Raw genomic sequence first — 22,384 nt, 5'->3', positions numbered from 1 at the left:
AAGTCTTACACTATAGTTTGTACATGTACGGTAATTTTTAAATTGCAGTAGTACTTGGTGACAGTCATTAAAGCATACTGGTTATCATAACTATACCTGCTGTTTGATAAACTTTGTTAACCACTGTCAGTAAGTGCAGGTTGATTGGAGAGGAGACATATGTATGCTCAGGAAGAGTGTCTTTATTATAAAAGAAACAAACAACCATATGTTCCAAAACTGCAGGCTGAATCAATAACGATAAACAGGCAAAAGAGTTGAGCGAGGCACAAACAAACTAAACTGGGCAGGACAAGATTGGAAACCAAAACACAGAAACGAGCCAGTAACCAAGAAGACATTGCAATAACAACGACTCGGTAATGGTGATAACGCAATACTTCACACTACATAGGTGTGCGCAGCGTCCTTTTATATGCGCGCTGATTGCACTTAATCCAGGGCAGATGCTTGTCGTTAGAGGTGCACGTGAGTGAAAGTCCGTTGTGCACGCCAATGCGCGTGGGTGTGACAACCGCTTTCTTTTCATTGAACTAGTAAATACATAGTAATAACAAAAAGGTTATGGCGAAGATAGGTGAAACATCTTATTGCTTGTTCGACTGGACAAGTGGATTAAAAAGGTATTGTCGAGCCCTATATTAGGTTACAGGAAAACCCCTCTAGAAGGCCAAACTCGCCGATGTTGGGATTAGTATTTCTAGCAATATTTATTGATTGTTTTTTGTGAAAGATAACGACACAAAGACACCCAACCACACAAATGTGATTAATATATAAAAGCTAATGGATATATATTTGTTTATGCGTCAAGTTGATGCAGTCATTTATTTTTTGGGCGTATTTCCATTCTAATCTGCATCAAATATGCAGGAATCCTACATCGGGGAAACCCTGGAACCTTTATAATCAAGGACAAGCAATGAACAGAGGACCTTATGGCCCTTTTCCACTACCCTTTTTCAGCTCACTTCAGCTCGCTTCAGCTCACTTCAGCCCGACACGGCTCGCGTTTCGACTATCCAAAAACAGCACGACTCAGCTCGCTTCAGCCCTGCTTAGCCCCCAAAACTCGCACGGTTTTGGAGTGGGGCTGAAGCGAGCCAAACCGAGCTGAGTGAGGCTAGGGGCGTGAGCAGACACTCCCCTGTGCACTGATTGGTGAGGAGGAGTGTCCTCACATGCTCACACACGCCCCGCGAGCACGCTGGGATCTGTAAACACCGTAAACCCGGAAGAAGGAGAGTTACGAATTACGAGAATTATGAAGCCTTATGCGCCTCGCCTCATCTATACGCTCTTGCCAGTATCTGTTGGCGTTGTCGGTGACAACAAGCCACAGCACCAAGACCAGCAACACTAACGACTCCATGTCCTCCATGTTTATTGTTTACTATCCGGGTCGTGAGACTACCGCTTAAAAGATCACTGATGTCACTGTTTGCGCCGCCAAACAACATCACCTGACGTCCACCCACTTTCGCTAACGCCACCCAATGTGTCCACCCACTTCCAGCCAGCACGGTTCAGTGCGGTTGTAGTCGAAATGCAACTCAAACAGCCCCAGCTCAGCTCGACTCAGCCCAACTCAGCACGGCACGGCTCAGCCGCGTTGGTAGTGGAAAAGCGGCATTAGACAATTCACAACGGGAGTAAACAGTAGGAGCAAGATGGTGGTGCACATTGATTACCTGCGAACTTTTGTTCTGTTATTGCAGGTATTGGTTTTTGGCCTTTTTTTTTTTCTGAAGATGTTTCCTTTTCCATTGCATTCTCCATTGCTGCACTCTGCTTCCTCTCCTAAAACTAATGACGCCCACTGATGTCATCACGGTTCATGCTGAAAAAAAAAATAGCCGTAATTTGGTTCCAGCTGAAAACCAACTTTTCAGTTTCCGAATCATTTTATTTTTGGTTGAAAAGCTCTGGCTTAGGTAGCACAAAGATCATCGTTAAATGGTAGCGTGAGCATCACAATGAACACTCACTCTCTCCTAGTTAAGAGGCTTCTGGGAAACCCTACCCCCGAACAGTTCAAAATTTGGTGCACAAGTCAGAACAGAACCCGTTCGATATTGGTTGAAAAGGGGTGAAAATGGAGTGATCGCTGGTGCTGTGGGATGCATGAGAGTTGTGTGTAAGGTCTGTGATATATACATGCACGCACACATACACACACATGGAGACCAAAATAAAGCATATATAAATACACATAACACATAATATATACACACACACACACACACACACACACACTATTTTTATATTTATCTCATCTCATTATCTCTAGCCGCTTTATCCTGTTCTACAGGGTCGCAGGCAAGCTGGAGCCTATCCCAGCTGACTACGGGCGAAAGGCGGGGTACACCCTGGACAAGTCGCCAGGTCATCACAGGGCCAACACATAGACACAGACAACCATTCACACTCAAGGCCAATTTATGCTGACAACCCAGTCCTTGCAGATAGCGTCGCAGATAGCGTCTGCGTAGCCCCCCCCACCTTCGCAGACGCTCTGCGCGCACCTTCCAAAAATTGTGACCACCGCAGAAGCCTCGCAGACAGCGTCGCAGACGAGGGCTCTGATTGGTCCACTCTACATCCGCTGTACACGCACTTCCGCTTCCCTACTTTCCCGGTTTGGTTTCACAACCGCCATTTTTAAAAACACGAGCGAAGATGGAGCAGCACGAAGAGCGGTTGATCGAGGAAGTGAGGAAGTACGTACATCTATACGACTCCAGTTCTAGTCATTATAAGTAACTGGAGGATAAACACTCCACTAACCACACCCACCAACTACTCCTAGCGATTTCGCGACTTCGCGCCCCCTTGCGTTGTGGCGGTGAATAACATCGCGCACGCCTATTACTCCCCGCTCAACGATAAATTACACCTGTCTGCGAAAAGCTATCTGCGAAAGCCTTGTCGCAAGAGCATGCAGAGGCCTTCACATTCACACCTACGGTCAATTTAGAGTCACCAGTTAACCTAACCTGCATGTCTTTGGACTGTGGGGGAAACCGGAGCACCCGGAGGAAACCCACGCGGACACGGGGAGAGCATGCAAACTCCGCACAGAAAGGCCCTCGCCGGCCACGGGGCTCGAACCCGGACCTTCTTGCTGTGAGGCGACAGTGCTAACCACTACACCACCGTGCCGCCCATTTTTATATTTATATATAATATATAAAATCTAGTGTGTGTGTGTATAGATATGTGTTATATGTATTTATATATGCTTTATTTTGGTTTCACTTGTATCTCTTTTTTTTTTTTGGTGCTTATATTATTGAGCTCAGTACAAAGATGTGAGGTAGAAGAGCCTCATATTGCACACTTTACAGTGGTACACCGGTATGATCTGAGCTGAAAGTCTCCATTGTACAGATAAAATGACTGTGCACGCTTTATAATGTGCATCGCTTTAGCTACAGTACCACTATAGTGGGTCAACATAGATGGATGTAATTGTTATAATAATGGTTAAATTCAGCAAAATGTCAGTTGGCTGTCGCAAGTGGTCAGTGTAGAGCATTTGAGACGCATAAAAATACCAGTTCTCAGCAGCTATCTGTCTCGGCTGGCTGAATCTGCCAAATTAATCTTTGTGTCGTCATCTACCCGTTCTCTTCGTCCCCTAGATGTAGACATAGAAACCTTCGAGGAACGAACTTGATGAGGCACAGTAAACAAAACCGCTTATTCAGTGGTTTGTAAATGTATCAAAGATAAAAATGAGTTCCTCTTAGGATGTTGAACCCGAGTGGATCCTGTACTGTGACCCCAGATTCCTTTAAAAGTTCGAAGAAAAGCCGCCCTTCATGTTTATTAAAGTATTAAATTTGAGACTAATATCCAGTACTGGGAACAACAGTGTTTTATAAAATCATTTCTGGTTTCTCTCATTGTTATAGAATGTGGGAAGCTTTTAAGCCATGGCAAATCCGACAATAGAAAACATAAGAATAACGATGGTATGCTGGACCAACTTTTTAAAAATAATTTATTCATCAGTCCTTGATCTGTGATTTTTTGCTCACTTTTGCTGATTCATCATTTCACTGAGCTTTCTGATTAAACCTTAATAACCTGAACACTAACTGTATAGCAGCAAACCGGGTATCCAGTTATACGATCCCTGTTTTGTTTTGTTTTTTCCTCCTCCAGAGATGTGAAATCTATTAGTTGGAGAACTTTGATACACTTTCTTAGCATACACAATATTTAACAATTATTTGCCAAAGGTGAAATGAATACCAGAGAATAATAACCGAGACAAAGTCTCGGTTATTATTCACTGATATTCGCTGAGCCTGAGGCAGGTAATTGTTTTTGTACAAATACACAGGTGATTATTTAAAAAAAAAAAAATCTTATTAAAAAAAATTATTTCAAAAGCGGCATGCAAATGTAATAAAAATGTACGCAGACTTGTCACGTATCAAATGCTTATGCACATGAAATACTTTGTTTTGAAATGGATAAAATAAATCACAATTCCACCGTACTTTTGAATAGTTTTAGACCAAACTTCATAGTATCTTTTAGTGCTTTTAGGAACAGCGTTTTCTTTCATAATTTGCAGCTCTTCCTCACTTAGTGACAAAGTGATTGGCTGCCATTTTGCCGAGTCGCTCGAGGTGATTGGTCAAGAAATTCAGACCATTTCTCAATTATCTCGAAAACATGCAATTTCCTATAATCACCTGTGTATTTATACTAAATGTTTTTAATAGGGCGGCACGGTGGTGTAGTGGTTAGCGCTGTCGCCTCACAGCAAGAAGGTCCTGGGTTCGAGCCCCGGGGCCGGCGAGGGCCTTTCTGTGTGGAGTTTGCATGTTCTCCCCGTGTCCGTGTGGGTTTCCTCCGGGTGCTCCGGTTTCCCCCACAGTCCAAAGACATGCAGGTTAGGTTAACTGGTGACTCTAAATTGACCATAGGTGTGAATGTGAGTGTGAATGGTTGTCTGTGTCTATGTGTCAGCCCTGTGATGACCTGGCGACTTGTCCAGGGTGTACCCCGCCTTTCGCCCGTAGTCAGCTGGGATAGGCTCCAGCTTGCCCGCGACCCTGTAGAAGGATAAAGCGGCTAGAGATAATGAGATGAGATGTTTTTAATAGCTCTTGTGCATCAAGTCACCATCCTGTTTTCAGTTCAGAAGTCGAGTGACTGATTCCAGGCTTTGAAAACTGAGAATCAACTAGCCTACAAAATATTGGAGTCACTTCCACACTCTGAAAGTGATTCGTCTCGCTCTCACACATGCCAAGCAAAGTTCTTCAGCATTGGCGTGTTTCAATTAGCGAGACAGTCAGTGGATATTTTTTTTTCCACTTTCTTTTGAGTTTGTTTCCTTGGGATTGAACAAATCAGGGCATGAAATGCAGATAAGCCATATTGCGCAGAACCAGTAAAAATGTACAGAATACCATCGTCTTGCATTAGCTTGGGTGTCTCATGTAGTAAGCAAAAGCACTTGATAATGTTCTCATGCTGTCACAGAGTTTCATGTCACTAGTGCGAGCTGTTATTTAATTAAGTGCATGTAAAGTGTTCTGTTTGAGAATTGGCGCTAATAATTATTGTTTGGCACTGAGGGTGCCAGTATTTTTGGAACTGCCTGTATACTTGTTGCTGACTTCTCAGTGTCTCGTTGTTGTTGTTTTTTTTTTCCTTCAATCTGTCTCATGCATTTTACTGTTTCTTTCACTGATTGCTGCTCTCCTCTCTTTCTTTGTGTCTGCATATTTTGCCTTTTGTCTTCTCTCCAGTTTCACAACGACTTTTTGTGCAGCTGCGTACCTCTGTATCTGTGGCTCTGATGACTGTATTGTGTATTGTTTGGTGAGATATCAGGGTGGCTGGTAGTGAACGGTCAGAAATGGTACTGCCCAGTCATAAATTTTTGCCGTGGGCATCGCAAAAAGAGGGGACTTTTTTTTTTTTTTCAGAAAAGAAACTGATTAGTTCATTAATAGTGAAATAATTTCGACATAGATTAGTTGGCCTGTATCATCAAGCACTCTGACATGTCCTACATCAACTCATTTAGACTAAAAACACATTCAATGGAAAATAGAAGAGAATGTTCCCAAAGTATGGGAACAGTTTACACTCTGCTCGAGGCCTCATGATACATCTTGTGTTTTCTTGCAAGGAAATACAGTGCAGGGAGTCGATCTCCGTGTCGGTTCCCTGCTTCCAAAGTCAAATCCCAAGTTGATTCAACATGGTGAGCAAAACAACTTGGCATTCAAGTGGATATTAAAGTCAAGTCAAGTTTGTTTGTATAGCTCTTTTAACAATAAACATTGTCCCAAAGCAGCTTTATAGAATCTGAATGACCCAAGACATGAGACAATTTTATCCCTAATCTATCCCCAATGAGCAAGCCCATGGCGACGGTGACAAGGAAAAACTCCCCCAGATGACACGTTCCCCCAGACGGATATTGACCTTTACTTTGAATTTGACTGGTCACAATTGATCGAGACCATTGGTTACACTCGCATATCCTCCTGGGAACCAAGAAAAAAATGTCTCTCAATTTCTCTTTTGTTGTGATTTCCTTACTAGGAATTTCCCAGCAACCCTCCTAGTCACATGATATATCATTGGAAAGCCCAGGATGTACTCTTTACAAGACACCAGGATTTGAGTGAATAGTTTGAAAAAGTAAGAGGGTGTGCACGTAAAACAAATGTCAACTACAGAGGACACAAGTCTGTGGGTTGGTTCTCAGGAGGTTACACTGTAGTTGCTATAGTTACTATGATCTTATGTTCATTTGGATGTCTAATGGGGGTGGGGAGGGGTGTTTGATAAAAGCACTCGATAATATTCTCATGTAGTGATCAAGATCTGTAATGTCACAAACATAAATAGCAAGAATGTTGTTGTAGTTGTATTGATTGATTTGAAATGCTGTCAAAATATTTTTATAATAAATATTGTTATTTAGGGCGGCACAGTGGTGTAGTGGTTAGCGCTGTTGCCTCACAGCAAGAAGGTCCGGGTTTGAGCCCCGTGGCCGGCGAGGGCCTTTCTGTACGGAGTTTGCATGTTCTCCCCGTGTCCGCATGGGTTTCCTCCGGGTGCTCCGGTTTCCCCCACAGTCCAAAGACATGCAGGTTAGGTTAACTGGTGACTCTAAATTGACCGTAGGTGTGAATGTGAGTGTGAATGGTTGTCTGTGTCTGTGTCAGCCCTGTGATGACCTGGCGACTTGTCCAGGGTGTACCCCGCCTTTCACCCGTAGTCAGTTGGGATAGGCTCCAGCTTGCCTGCGGCCCTGTAGAACAGGATAAAGCGGCTACAGATAATGAGATGAGATATTCTGTTATTTTTTTGCGGTCTGGTTTTCATCAAATCCTGCGCTCTGATTGGCTGGCGAGCGGGTCTATATCCTACGATATGGACCCCAGTTACAGACCCCGATTATGGACCTCTGGCGACTCGCTCATTTACAACAACAAACAACATAGTAGTATTTTTTGTCAACATTTATCTTTTTTGTTTATAAGATTTATTTATAAGATTATCAAAAATCTTATAAATTTTTGCCAGCATTTCTCAGGAGAATAGCGTTAATTTTACAATATGGATAGCGATAACGACAGTCTTCACAGCGAAAGCGAGTTTTACTACCCTGAGGAAGAAGAAATTAAAGAAAACATTTCAGGAGAAAGCTAAAAACCTGTAACTGTTGCTAATGCCGAGCAAAAACATGGCTAAATCCTGAATAACTCAGTTTTGTATAAATAGGGGACTACATAGGCAGCGAAATGTCGTTTTTTTTCCTGCCATGGAAGTGCACTTGTATACCGAGGAGGAAGCCATTTGTATTACGGCCGTGAATGAGGATTCAAAATGGCGGCTCGCCTCAGCTCGGTTTTCCCTTTCGGGCGCTCTCGTTTTCTGTTAGAATTTGGTAAAGAAAAAATAAATGTTATTTACCAGCTTAAGGTCGGTCCGTATGGTGAAATACTGTGACCTCAGCCTTAAATACTGACCTTGGCCCAGAGGGCCTCGGTCAGTACTTTCAAGACCTCAGTCACGGTATTTCACGATACGGACCTCCCAGCTGGTAAATAACACATTTAATATAATCACTTGCAGATTTTGTGTCTAGAATGTTAGTTTTTATCCCCCCAGCATATAATGCGGGGGGGGGATATAGCTATTGCTTGGTCTGTCCGTCTGTAAACATTTTAGTTTCCGGAGCATAACTCTAAAACTATTAGGAATTTTTTCATGAAACCTGATGACCGTTATGTTAAGTGACTCGAGGAGTTGTGCCTTTTGGATTTCTGTGTTTTTTGTTTTTTTTTTCTGTACTTCCATGGCAACCAGTTCAACTTAGGAAAATTTGGAGTGGGGTTTCATGTGGGGGCTGGGAGGAATACGTCATCTCCTGATGACTCTTGTTTAAAGATCTGATGACACGTTTTTGACATCTTTGGCGATGTTTTCTAACATAAGTAATTCCTGATGATCCATATATTAATTCACGAAGGCGCCTATTTTACAAGTTATGACAAACACGGCTATTTGGGCAAATTTGACGGGGCTGCAGCACCCAGGAGACGAATGAGGAGGAGGAGCTATATGACGTCATCGAAAGAATCTTCCTCCTCTCTTACCAGTTTGTTGTTGATGCGACAGGTGTTCAGTTTGTCATTATTAGTATTATTATTATGCATTATTATACATTATATACATAGTTATTATGCCTTCGCGTTGTGTTGCCAGCTTTTGCTCCAAAACCCACAAGGATGGGGTAAGTTTATTCAAGTTTCCCAGAGATCCCGAGCTGCATGCGAAGTGGGTGAAGCAAGTCAGGCGCACTCGTGACAAGTGGGAGCCCTCACCAACATCCGTCCTGTGCTCTGAACACTTCGATTTGGATTGTTTTGACACCCTTCCCAGCTTAAAAGAATCTCTTGGGTGGTCAGTTCAGCACAAACGTGTGTTACTACCATCAGCAGTGCCTACAGTATTCCGGAGGGGGTCTACTAGTAGCTATGCCGGATCCAGCAGTCGCCTGGGACAAGGCGACTCCTCCAAAGACAGTCCTCCTGTCAGAATATGTGTTGTGAAACGACATAAGATAAAGGTACGTAGAGCTATAGACCCCTTTCACTGACGTCACTCGAAACCGGAAGTAAACAGACCCTGCGCCATATTGGAAGACCAACAAACTCATGATTAGGGGGAAATAACGGCAGCGGTATGTGAACCCACGAGAATAAAGTGGAGTGGCAAACGACTTAAACAAACAAATCTGAGCTGTTTTATTTATGATTTATTGGCCCAACAGTAGACTTGAAAGAAACCTGTGTGAGACTTGGCAAAAAACTGTGGATATAATGGATAAGTCTGTGCATGATCTGCGGACACTTTGAGGTAAGCAAACGCAAGAAATTCAGATTTAAAACATGCTAAATCGGCCCCAAGTTGATAACTGTATGAGGAGCAAGCCTCCCAGACTTCTACAATTTAATAATAATAATAATTTAGGATGGTTTGGGGCTTGCTCACTGCTGCCAGGTTGGTTGTTGAGTAGCCTGACTGTTTGTTTGTTTGTTTGTTTGTTTGTTTGTTTGTTTTTTCTCTTGCGTGTGGTATCATTGTTGATGTGAGGTTGTTTTTTGAACATACCAATGTGGACACGATTTCCCCTGATGAATTATGACTTCAGATGCGATGCGTGTGTGGAGTCCACGTGATATGTGCGTAAGATAGGCTTCTCATGTGTTTGGAGATCCGCGCTCCGAGACAAGCGCAAGCGCCCCAAGGGAAAAAAAGGGACCCCCCGAAAATATCGGCATAGTTCAAACACTGAGTGTAGGCACTGGGTGTAAACAACAAATAGTTTACAATGTCTGGGTAGCAAACAGATGGCAGAATTGGTGTCAGGTCCTCCTTATGTTTCCATTCTCCCTTGCCGCGAGTCTTATCATATGGGTCAAACCCATCAATCACAGCCAGTTTCTCCACATACCGTGCCCTTTCTGCAGCTGGTAATGTACTCACATAACCAGAATTATCATCCATCGTGTCACTTTACTCTCGCTCGTACTTTGTTTTATATTGTGAGTGCATGTACTTGGTCTTCCAATATGGCGCCTAACAAAATCTCGCGGCGCGGTGACGTCATGTGAAAGGGGTCTATAGAGTGCTCCGAGATGATGCTAAAAATAGTAACACTGCGGTCTGCGCGGCCATCTTGGAAGTCACTCGCTCCAGAGCGCTCATAGAGTACACATCATAGAGTACATATTCATGATAATCATAAATGTAATCATAAAGTTGGCTCCATTAGGAACTATGTATTCAGTGTAGCATACGGCTTACGTGATATAAGCAGTGTTTACATATGCAAGACAACAATACACAATATTAAAATATTGATTCCGTAACATTTTGAACAAATACGGGTTGACCTACCAATCCTTGTTATCCAACCTTGTGGTGTTCAATGCTGGGCTGTCTGCCTGTCCGCTGCCCATCTCGGAGTCGGAGTCGCTCTCAGATTGCACAGTAACAGGTTCAAACCTGTACGGTTGGATGCACCCATGTTCGTCATCACTAGATTCTTCCGATCTATCCCACTCACAACACAATTCTAGACTCCCAGAAGAGGAAGAGCTAGCACTAGAGAGTTCACCGGCGTTTTCATCCGCCATTTCCATTGAGTAGAACCAGAGTAGAACAGCCAGTGAACCGCAGCGTGTTCTTCCGCTGACGTCACAGCATGGCCGCAAGCCACGGACCCAGTTTTCTTGCACTGTGCAATTAAAAGTTGGATATTCGCGTAACAACAGCTTCTTTTCACGTAATTATAACAGAAATCTAACATGTTTGCCATGTTGTATAGTTTATTTAAGAAATTGCAAAGAGTCATGTTCGTGTCATCAGATCTTTAATCATCGTTGCTGAGCAAACAAGTAGGTCCAAGAACCAGGTAAATAATATAACCTCATCATCAAAGGGGAACTGGGTAAAATGTTTATGCACATTTTCTAATGCAGTAATTGTCTGTCTGTATGTTTAGTTATGGCTGTGGTAGCTCAGTGCTTATAACTTTGGTCTGCTGATCAGAATGTTGTGAGTTTAAATCCTAGCACCACCAAGCTGTCACTGTTAGGCCCTTAACTCTCAGTTGTATAAAATGAAAGAAATGGACAAAAAAGTTGTATATATGAAACAAAAGCCACTCTGAATAAGGGCGTCTGCCAAATGCTATAAATGTAAATAAAATCCCCAACTCCTTATTGACATTTACTAAACAAATGTTTTCCATTTGGTTCAATTTCATTGTTTCCACATCCGACCCCCGGCTGGACTAAAACAACACAACGGCTGAGGCACAACGTGGTTGATCTAACTTTTCTAAAATATCTAGACCTAGCATAGAAGCTAAAACTACTGGTTAAGTCACTTGTAAATGGTCATTAGGCTGTTGGAATAAGATTAGTAGCTGATTAATTGCCTTCCCAGTCTAAGCATTATAACTGCTATTAAGCTCCAAGCTGTTATGGCAGCTCGGGAACAAATGAAAAGCGGAAAAATAAAAAATGAAGTGTCTTGCTCACTGCAGAAAGTAACAAACCATAATAACATTTTCCCCGAGCCTTGCCCCAGGTTTGACACATCTCTGGAACGTACTGGACGAGCGAACACCAGTGTTTCAGAGGATATTCCTCCGCTTGGTATTTTGATGATGGTAGTGGAGTCTCGCATGTCTGTCTAAAATCTCCCATGTGTTCAACTGGGCTGAGATCTGGTTATTGCAAAGGTGTGTGATTTAGATCATTTTCACACTCAAACTATTCCGTGAGCTTTTGCATTTTGTGAATGAGGACATGATAAATGTGATCAGTTGGAATAAAAAGGCGTACACACAGGAAGAGGCTAGCAGTGGTGTGGCAACCAGAGGCTATGGAAGGTCAGCGAAATAGGCCATTTGCAGGAATTGGTCACGTGTCAATTTTCCCCATAGCAACAAGCCAGTGGTGGGCAAGCTAACTTGACATTCCTTGACAACCATAAGAGTTTGACTGGCGATGCGAGGCAATCCATTTCTATAATAGCTGTTTTTACCTTTGTTACTGTCTTTTTTGACCCGAATTTTCGTGTGTACTTGGAAAAAGTTTGTGGTTTTAACTTCTGTTGTAAGTTTAAGCGAATCATTGGCCATAAAAGAGAGTTTTTTTGGACTCAAGTTGGTCGCCGCCAAAAGAAATTCACGTGCGAAATGGCGGCTATATCTGTATTTATATATCTGTATTTATTTTAAAGAATCTTCACACATTAATCGAATGATAAAGGTAGAAAAGGAGAAGTTATAAGTTATAAACATGCCTGAGAAATCTGCTATTTCGCACGTGAATTTCTTTCGGCGGCGACCAACTTGAGTCCAAAAAACTCTCTTTTATGGCCAATGATTCGCTTTAGCTTACGACAGAAGTTAAAACCACAAACTTTTTCTAAGTACACACGAAAATTCGGGTCAAAAAAAGACAGTAGAAAAGGTAAAAACAGCTATTATAGAAATGGATTGCTTCGCATCACCAATCAAACTCTTATGGTTGTCAAGGAATGTAAGCTAGCTTGCCCACCACGGGCTTGTTGCTATGGGGAAAATTGACACGTGACCAATTCCTGCAAATGGCCTATTCGGTGACTTGTAGTGATGATGGGCGAAATAACGTTGGCGATACGAAGTGGGCGGGTACAGAGTTAAACTAATCTCAACATTGAGGCGACTACTAATGGGAACAAAGGATACCAGTGACTGACAGATGAAGCCAAGTACATGACTTTGGTTCCTACCACTTCAACTATGTCAAATGTTTAGCCAGGTTTTTCTTTATAAAGATTTATCTGATTTTTGATATTAAGAATGCAAGTGATGTAGCCAGAGATTATGCTAACTCGAGCCGCAAAACTTAACTTACCAGACGGCCTAAAATATACCTTATTAAAGTATTACGGAAGCCATAAAAAGCTACAGCTTTGCTTTATATAAACTGTACTATCTATTAACTAAAAGAAATGAAACGTGGCCGAGTTGTCACTGTTGAAATGTAGCTCTGTCGCTAGGCATGCACTAGCGATATATGTACGGTCTTGTAGCGAACTAGCCTGCTACTGCTTGCTTCACTCAGAAATGTACAAGAGGGTTACCTAGGCAACCCGAGTCTGGAATGTCTGCTAAATGATGAGCGACGAGCGAATTGCTTTATATGCCAATGGCCTTAAATGTCCACTAGCAGTCCACTAGCAGCCCACTGTCAGCTACAAAGCAATGGGTGACAAGTGAATCACTTTCTATGTTGCACGGCCTTGAAGTGTGTCCTGATTTGCAGTGACCCTTTCTTATAATGCTCAGGTTTCCAGCACTGGTCCTGCAGTATCTCCTGTCCTGCATGTTTGAGGGTTTGTTCCTGCTCTGATACACCCAGTTAAACGAATCAGCTATTTAGCAGGCCTTCCTGAATCAAAGTGGGTGTGTTGGAGTAGAGAAAACATTAATGCACAGGAAATCTGCGGGGACAAGCGGAGCTAAAGTATGCCAGCAAAATGCTTCCAGAAGCAGAACGGAGCCACGGCTCAATTTTTTTTTTTGTGTGTGTGTAATCTGTGTTATTTCTTTTATGCACTTTGGAAGCCCTTTAATTGATTAAATCATGAAAGATGTACATGTAAAGCCTAGGTCACAACCGGCCGTACGTGCTCCTACGGCCGGTCTACGTGCAAAAAACGCGTGAAACGCACGGAGGGTGCGCGCGTGACGTGCTGATTTTCGAGCCGTAGACTGGCCGCAGACCGGCCGCAGAGGTTCTTTGTCATGTCGAACAAACTCTACGGGCGCTTACGTTTTTTCAGGTTGCAAGACAAACTTGCGGCCAACGTGCGTCTTTCTCCATGAACAAAAAAAACGCAGCGATTTGGGGAAACTCCAAAAATCACACGGCCAAAAAAATCGTACGTCCGGTTGTGACCTAGGCTTAAATGACCAGAGACATTACATCTAAGGAAAAGTAATGGGTATATTTAAATTCACAGGATAGCGCAAATATTTTTTTAGACAGTAAATAGAACTACAATGTTTACAAGAGTTAGATGAAAACCATTTATCATTCATTTATATGCATGGCTACTTTCACCCCGGTGTAGTATGACTCAACTAGAATGTGCAAGACTTGATCTGTGATCAACACAAGTTTATCAATATACACATCTCATCTCATTATCTCTAGCCGCTTTATCCTGTTCTACAGGGTCGCAGGCAAGCTGGAGCCTATCCCAGCTGACTACGGGCGAAAGGCGGGGTACACCCTGGACAAGTCGCCAGGTCATCACAGGGCTGACACATACAGTACGTTTACATGCACATAGAGAAAATCGAATTTCTGCCGTTGCTCGTCTGAAATCGAAGTTCTAAATGGCATGTAAACACCTTAGCTAGGCTGAAATTGAACCGAACTTGATTTCTCGCAATCGAGCTACACGACCTAGATTATGCGATTTCTGCCGAGCTACTTAGTGCATGTAAACCCTATCGAGCTACGTATTCGATCTACTTACTTCAGCACTGCCCCTTCCGGAAGTGACGAGTGACGAGACCACAAGCGGGAAACACAACAGCCTCGGTCGGCATGACACTTCACCTTAGCCGCCCACTTTATTAGGAACACTTCTGTTCGTACATACAAACTACAAACACTCTTCTTAGAGTTTATTTTATTTTTAAAAGGGACAGTGCACAAATTAAACATTATCCTTGTGGTAAGGACAGATGTCTGTACCAGGTTATAGCAGTACATGCTAATTTCCGCCTGTAGGCCCTTTGTTTATACTCTTGAATAGCTCTTCTTCATGACGACAACCGGAAGTGTACCAACACGATGGGGCGTGTAGCGCCACCTGTGGCTCGGGTGCACAGTGCACCTCACACAATAGCTCGATTTCACAGTATGCATGTAGGATTGGATTTCTCTGGCACCCCTGCTGGGACCCTTTGCTCGATTACCGACAGCAGCTCGATTTGGATGCGCATGTAAACGTACTGATAGACACAGACAACCATTCACATTCACACCTACGGTCAATTTAGAGTCACCAGTTAACCTAACCTGCATGTCTTTGGACTGTGGGGGAAACCGGAGCACCCGGAGGAAACCCACGCGGACACGGGGAGAACATGCAAACTCCACACAGAAAGGCCCTCGCCGGCCACGGGGCTCGAACCCGGACCTTCTTGCTGTGAGGCGACAGCGCTAACCACTACACCACCATGCCGCCCAATATACACATGTCCCTCTTTTTTTTTTGAAGCTGGCAATATGCTTTTCAGTTATTTAAAAACAAAAAGTTGTACCCAAAAATAGATTCTGCTATTTGAGCCTTTACACCAGGCCTCTTAATGTTAACCAAAGTTTCTTCCTTTTTGCAAAAAGATGGGTTCAACTGGTGTCAGCCCAACAGTTTGTCTGTTCTGTGTACATGATCATCCCTACCCAATATAATTTTTCCAATTTATTGATTGTGTTTCCCCAGGAAGCTTTACAACCAGTTCGTATTAAAATAGTGAAACATAGGAAATTAATGAACTTCCCCTCACCTTCTCTGTTCAGACAGTGTACTGTATATGTGGGAAAGTGTGTGTGTGTGTGTGTGTGTGTGTGTGTGTGTGTGTGTGTGTGTGTGTGTGTTGGGGGGAGGGAGCATTGGAGCTTAAGCTTCACTAATTATATCTTGTACACTGTGTACTGAGAATTGGTTGTCAGTAGCAACCTAAGGTGTGTTTTTCTCTGCACTGAGTGCTCATAATAGCCAACAAGCTCACAAATGTCTTCCTTCTCTCTCTCTCTCTCTCTCTCTCTCTCTCTCTCACACACACACACACAGGAACAAATGGAAACGCACAAATGAACCTAGGGCACTTGGCGGTTCAACTTGTACTCTTTTTAAACGAGAATTTAAAAAAAAAAAAACATTGATTGATTGACTGTGAATAACGGTGGGTGATGACGTGTGACTTTAGATTAAAGTGAATGATTAAAATGTCTCCCTGATGTTTTTCCAGAGAGATCGCGTGTACTTCAATCCTAAACACATTTTGTCAGTTGTGCTAAAATTGCACAGATATGGTATTTCAGGTTGTTTTATTAACCAGATGTTAATAAACAAGAATAGGCAGTTGCTTAGCTTATGTTTCCTTCTCTTTTATTTTGCCAACATAGCAGCATGGCTGACAACGCAAAGGAGTTGGTAACAACAACAAATTCACCCTTGGTTATGTGGAACTGCTGGATTTTACCCAACAGACAGGGCGTAAACGATGTTTGTTTGGAAAATATGCAAAGGCAAGTTTGGAACATCGTGAAGGTTTTGTTTAGCCACCAAGAACTACACCCTAAAGATGGTTCCTAAAGCCAGATAACACGGGGCGTGCATGTGAACAGCACGACAGCCTAAAGCAGCACTGGAGTAATCACAAATGCCTTTGAAAAATCTACTTACGAGTAAGAGCTGGAAAGACCTCATGCAAGAACTGATGGCGCTATGATTACTTAGGTGGGGTTTACATTAGACCGTATCAGCGGATCATCAGATTAACGTTTTTAAAACGATTAGCGTGCACACAGCAACACCAATACACGATTCACGTGCACACAGCAACACCAATACACGGATGCGCTCGGCTCCGCAGGCATCCTGCGCTCCAAATCACTCCGCCCTGAACAGCGAGTGCCCTCTGGAGGGTGCGCACTCCGGCCCTGCGCAGCTCACAGAGCGCGCGAGTGAAGTGCACAAGCAGTGATTCGGGACTGAGCCGCTGTGTGTGTGATCTCAGTGCATGTCGGGCATGCGCGTCACTTACCACTTGCAAGTGGAAGGATGGCAAGCCTAAAGACAATCCTAACTACACAATGGGCAGTATTTGCATCAGTATTTGCAGTATTTTCATACTTTTATACTCTTTAATGAAAGGTGATACAAGGCGGAAGTCCGCGCCGTTTTTCAGCAGTCGTGTCACATGACCAACGCCAGCGAATCAGGAAGGTGGATGTCACAGTGACGTTGTCCAATGACGACGCCAGCTAGAGCTCAGCACAGCGTATCCGCGTATTCTCAATGTTTACACAGCACCGGACCAGACACGATCTGGATTGAATACGTGGACCCTGGTGGATTCCCATTTCCCGGCGTTTCCAGGCGTTTTAATGTAAACGGACAGTGCATCCGTGAAGAGAACGAGACAGATACGGTCTAATGTAAACTTGGCCTTAATCTGACATGGTGACCGTCGTGAAAGGCAAAAATATCATATAGTCTGATCCTGGCGTAATTGGTCTCTGCTATTCTTTTTCTTTGAGAATATGTATTATATACAGTATTTACCTACTCTAAAGTATTATAAGTATTATTATTTTTTGTTTGGTTGTTTTTTGTTTTTTAAATCTGCTGGTCTGCTCAAATTAGATTTTTTTTTTTTTTATAAGTCTACCAAACATCATCACTTCCAGCAGTTGTCATCAGAAGATGTCAAATGTAGATTTATCAGTCAAATAAATCAGCTCTGAGACAGACTGCGGGTGTTACTTTGCTAAGGCTAATGTGCTATCTGTCGACCATGTGCACCGCGGGGGCTCGCTGTGATTAATGACCGGGTGAGGTGAGTGCAACACAAGGACAGAGTGAGTCATCAGTGAGCACCTCATCTCTCACACTTGCTGTTTAATACGGAACCTGGTTCAATCCGAGCTCACTTCAGTGGCTCAGACGTCATTTCAAGACGAACACTGACCAACATGGATGTCATGTGGAGGAGCCAGTGTAGCACTGGTGGTTGCCATAGTAACATGCAGAAAGGTGGCAGTAAACTGAATGATGAATGCTGTAGAATGACTTTGGAATAAAGTGCAAAGTGATTAGACAGACCTAAACACTGACCATCGAGTGTGTGTGTGTGTGTTTTTTATAAAACAAGCTTAGGATCAATGTCACTTTGCATTTGAGCCTGTCTGATGCAGGACTTTTAAGACTGCATAACATGAACAAAAATTTCCCCTTATTTATGTATATTTATTTAAGAGTCCTCACCAAGATATCATGACACAATGTAGTATAAAAATTAAACTTGTTTTATTGTCAAATAGTTCTTTGAACAAAAGTACAACCAAATATATTAGTTTTTAATGAGTGAGTGTATAAAAATACCAACTTTTTTTAAAAAAAGATCAGCTCTATTATAAAATATAGAGTACTACTTCTAATAAACATTTAAGTGTGTGTGTGTACCTACCATTTGAACATCAAAGAGAAACTGTAAATTAAAAAAAAAAAACTAGCACAATGTTATCCTTGAAAAAATATGGATGAAATGACATAATTGGATTTGTGGTGTTCTAAATATATGTTGCCAGTAGTGGAGTTGCAGTGTGCCCTCTGATGGACAAATGATGCAATGAGAACACTCATAACATGGTTGAAGGAGCCTTCTTTCATATCGCCATTTCTTTTTTTTTTTTTTTTAATAGCCGTTTATCGGCCGTTATAAGTGCTGATAAATTTGAATATTGTATGTGTGATGTCAAATGGACAAAAGTTTGTGGGAGATGACCGACTCATTTTCCACAAACTCCCAGTTTTAGGACACAAAGCAAAATGTAGAACTTGACAAGACTCGAGTGAACACAAAGTAAAAATTTTTAAATATTTCCTGTTTTTGCGAATTCATCATTTATGAAAAAAAAATGGCATTGTGGATGTGACGTGTCTCAGTCAGTACACTATTTGTACATACTGTATATGATGGAATAAAAAATTCTCTATAATTCCATCAGAGAAGTTAAATACAGGGACCGTGAGGGAACATTTTAAAAGTAGCTTTCCTGTGGCTGCAGCTTTATTTTTCCATGGTCAGGTTGACATTTGTGTAGAATTGCCCAGTACCAGTTGCATGTCTCAGATGGTCGATGATACGAGGATTTAGAACATGTTTCCCAAAGATGCACTAAAGACTTAAAGTGAAATTTCCCATTTTTCCAAAGCTCATAATGTTACTGGTTATGTTCCAAATGTGAAAAGTCTAATCCAATTCATTTTTAATATAGTTCTTGTCTTGCTGTTTAAATGACATTTTCAACGTGAACTTTAAATACCACACGCTTCATTCTGCATCTTGTTACTTCGAGAGTTTGATTTCTGCAGCTACTGTGCTTCTTGCTCAGGCCGATCCAACAGCCTTCGATGATTTAATGGCGTATTTAACAATCGATTCTCTGTTTGCTGAAGTGATTATTCGCCTGATTTATTCACTTTTCAATCAATTGATAAGTATTTCCTGGATCTTTCTGTAAAACCTTTTTCATGATTCTTTATTTAATCTCCGTTTTCTTAGCTCTCTTCCTGTCTGTTGTTTTTGCCTGTCATCTCACTTTTTTCTCCCCCTTCAGCTCCCAGCTTTGTCACTCTCCTCCTCATCCCTCTCTGTCTTGTCTGTCTCTAAGGGATGAATTTCATTCTCTTATTTACATAATAGCACATTGAGCTCCCCTCTCAACGTTATCAGAAATGACAGGAGAGTAGTAGCCTGATACCAGAGTCATACACTAATGTTATGTTCCCCCCCCCAACCGTTTCTTCACTGACTTTCACTTATTAAAATTGATTTGCAGTTATTTAAAAAAAAAAATTCTGAAAAGAATAATTGTGCCTGGCTCTAGAGGTTTCTCTCATATCACCATGTCTGACTTGTTCTCTTGCCTTTTCTTTGTGTCTCAGGCTCTGCACCAGCTGTATTATGACCCAAACATTGAGAATAAGAACCTGGCTCAGAAGTGGCTGATGCAAGCTCAGATCTCCCCTCAGGCCTGGCAGTTCTGCTGGGCTCTGCTCAGCCCTGACAAGGTGCGAGACATCTCTACCACTTGTTTTTGTTCTTTAACAGCTTGCTCTGCTGTATTGAACTTGATCCTGTTTTTGTTCTGGTTTCAGCATTAGTCATTCACCTCAATCTATTTTTGGTATCCCCCTTTTTCTGAGAAATGTACCATTGTTCTACTAAATATCAGCACTCTTGGAACAGCGCTTGTCAAATCAAACTACTGGACTGAGAGTAATTGTTGAATAAAAATCCATTCATTTGCAATCAAAACATACAACCAGTTAGATGGTTAAAATATGGATCGAGAGCTTGCTATTTTAACGACTCGTCATTAACAACTGATCTCTCTGGTATTAGCCAATTAGCTAGGTTGAGCAGTATTGCAATTGATGATCCTAATTAAAATGTATTGTACAGCTAAGAAGAAGAAAAACCTTTATTTGTCACATGCACACTTCAAGCACAGTGAAATTCATCCTCTGCATTTAACCCATCTGAAGCAGTGAACACGCGCGCGCACACACTCAGAGCAGTGGGCAGCCACACTAGAGCGCCCGGGGAGCAGTCAGGGGTCAGGTACCTTGCTCAAGGGCACCTCAGCCCAAGGCCGCCCCACATCAACCTAACCACATGCCTTTTGGACTGTGGGGGAAACCGGAGCACCCGGAGGAAACCCACGCGGACACGGGGAGAACATGCACACTCCACACAGTCGCCAGCTGCTGGGTTCGAATCTGGAACCTTCTTGCTGTGAAGCGATCGTGCTAAGCACTTATACCACCGTGCCGCCCATCTCTTTAACTCTGCCTGTAGACCCATAGCCACCACATTAATTCTGTGTCCTGCTCTATAGCTAATCCTACTGTAGCACATTTGATCTGATTAAACGTGTCACTTTAAGTGGATAAATGGCTTAAGTAATTTTTTTTTTTCCCTCTACCTCCTTTCTTAGGTCCCAGAGATCCAGTATTTTGGCGCCAGTGCCCTACACACCAAGATTTCACGCTATTGGGGTGACATCCCTGCCGAGCAGTACGCCACTCTCAAGACACAGCTTTTCTCCCAGATTGCCCTGTTTGCTTCAGGCTCTAAAATTGTACTGACGCGGCTATGTGTGGCCCTGGCTTCCCTGGCACTTAACACAATGCCTGAGGCATGGCCTGGTGCTGTTTCTGAGATGGTGCGAGTCTTCCAGGAGGAGGGGAGCACTGTGGATGGGCGCGCTCGCTGCCTGGCGCTACTCGAGCTCCTCACTGTGCTGCCCGAGGAGTTCCAGACGAGCCGGCTCCCGCAGTACCGCCGGGGGCAGGTCCGGGGCGCCCTGGGTCGAGAATGGGCTTCTGTTTATCCGTTGCTCCAGCAGCTACTCCGTCAAGCTGACTCGCCAGCGCCAGTAAAGGCGCGTGCACTTAAGTGCCTGTCCAGCTGGGCATTGCTGGATGTGCCGCTCAGCGAGAGCGAGGGTCTGCTGGAAGCCGGCTTTGCTGCACTGAATGACCCTGAACTGTTTGATGCTGCCGTGGAGGCCATTGTCAATGCCATCTCACAACCTGACTCACAGAGGTGAGTCTCTCGCACACAGGATCGGAGCCACTGCGTTTCATCTGAAGGAGGGGGTGTTTACTAAGAGACGGGTTTGACTAAAAGACTAGGTTTTCGTTCACCATTTACATACTTTTAAGTCAGTATTTACATACTGAGTTTGAAATTCAGCAGTACATGACAATTTATCATGATAGGATAAAGACCATGAATACACATTTGTCTCTTACGTGAGAATATTTTGATTTGTTTCCCTTATGATAAATATTCATGCATTTAACTAGCTAGCTAGCCACGTTATTACATTACAATTAGCTAGCACCTTTAGGTTTCCAGGGAAACAAAACACAGGCTTGGGCAGCATGCTGGAGCTTCCATATGCCTGGTGAATATTAGGGCTGTAACGATATGCGTATCGAAATCGCGATACGCAGAGCCACGATCTGTATCGCGATACAAGAAGGCAGAATCGCGGTACACCCTTTCAAACTTCTCCTCAGCCCAAAAACAGAGGCGCTTCCAAACTTCAATTTATGAATACTTTACTTTTTATTTAAATTACATTTTAAACTTACTTAAATTACTTTTATTTTTTTTAATATCTATTAGTAAGTCGTTTTTTCGCCGACCTGCGACAATCTTCTGCAAGTCACGCAACGTCCACACTCGCCACTGGCAGAGCATTCATTTCTTTTAAGCGGTCGCCATTCTGGTTGCGACGCGGGGAGCGAATCTGTAAACAAGCAGCTCATTGGCTGGCTAGGTGTGCCACAAGCCAATCACAATCACTTGACCGGAAAGGCATGCAGTGTTGCCAGATTGGGCAGGTTTAGGTGCTTTTTGGCTGGTTTTGAACATATTTTGGGGTGGAAAACGTTAGCAATATCTGGCAACACTGAAGGCATGTCTGCTTGGGCGGAAGCCTTCTGCAGCAGT

General features: G+C 42.9%; 1 protein-coding gene across 1 annotated transcript in view; it reads left to right on the top strand.

The window, feature by feature from the left end:
• Positions 1-22,384, top strand: part of ipo13b (importin 13b) — a 113,257-nt gene that overhangs the window by 7,820 nt on the left and 83,053 nt on the right. The window contains exons 2-3 of the mRNA XM_060917512.1: positions 19,804-19,929; positions 20,859-21,469. Of these exons, the coding sequence (XP_060773495.1) occupies positions 19,804-19,929; positions 20,859-21,469 (737 nt within the window). The remainder of the gene's footprint in view (positions 1-19,803; positions 19,930-20,858; positions 21,470-22,384) is intronic.

Source organism: Neoarius graeffei, chromosome 3 (assembly GCF_027579695.1).
Source record: "Neoarius graeffei isolate fNeoGra1 chromosome 3, fNeoGra1.pri, whole genome shotgun sequence".
Lineage (NCBI taxonomy): Eukaryota > Metazoa > Chordata > Actinopteri > Siluriformes > Ariidae > Neoarius > Neoarius graeffei.
Note: the sequence above shows the minus strand (reverse complement) of the source record. Positions and strands in the feature narration are given on the sequence as shown.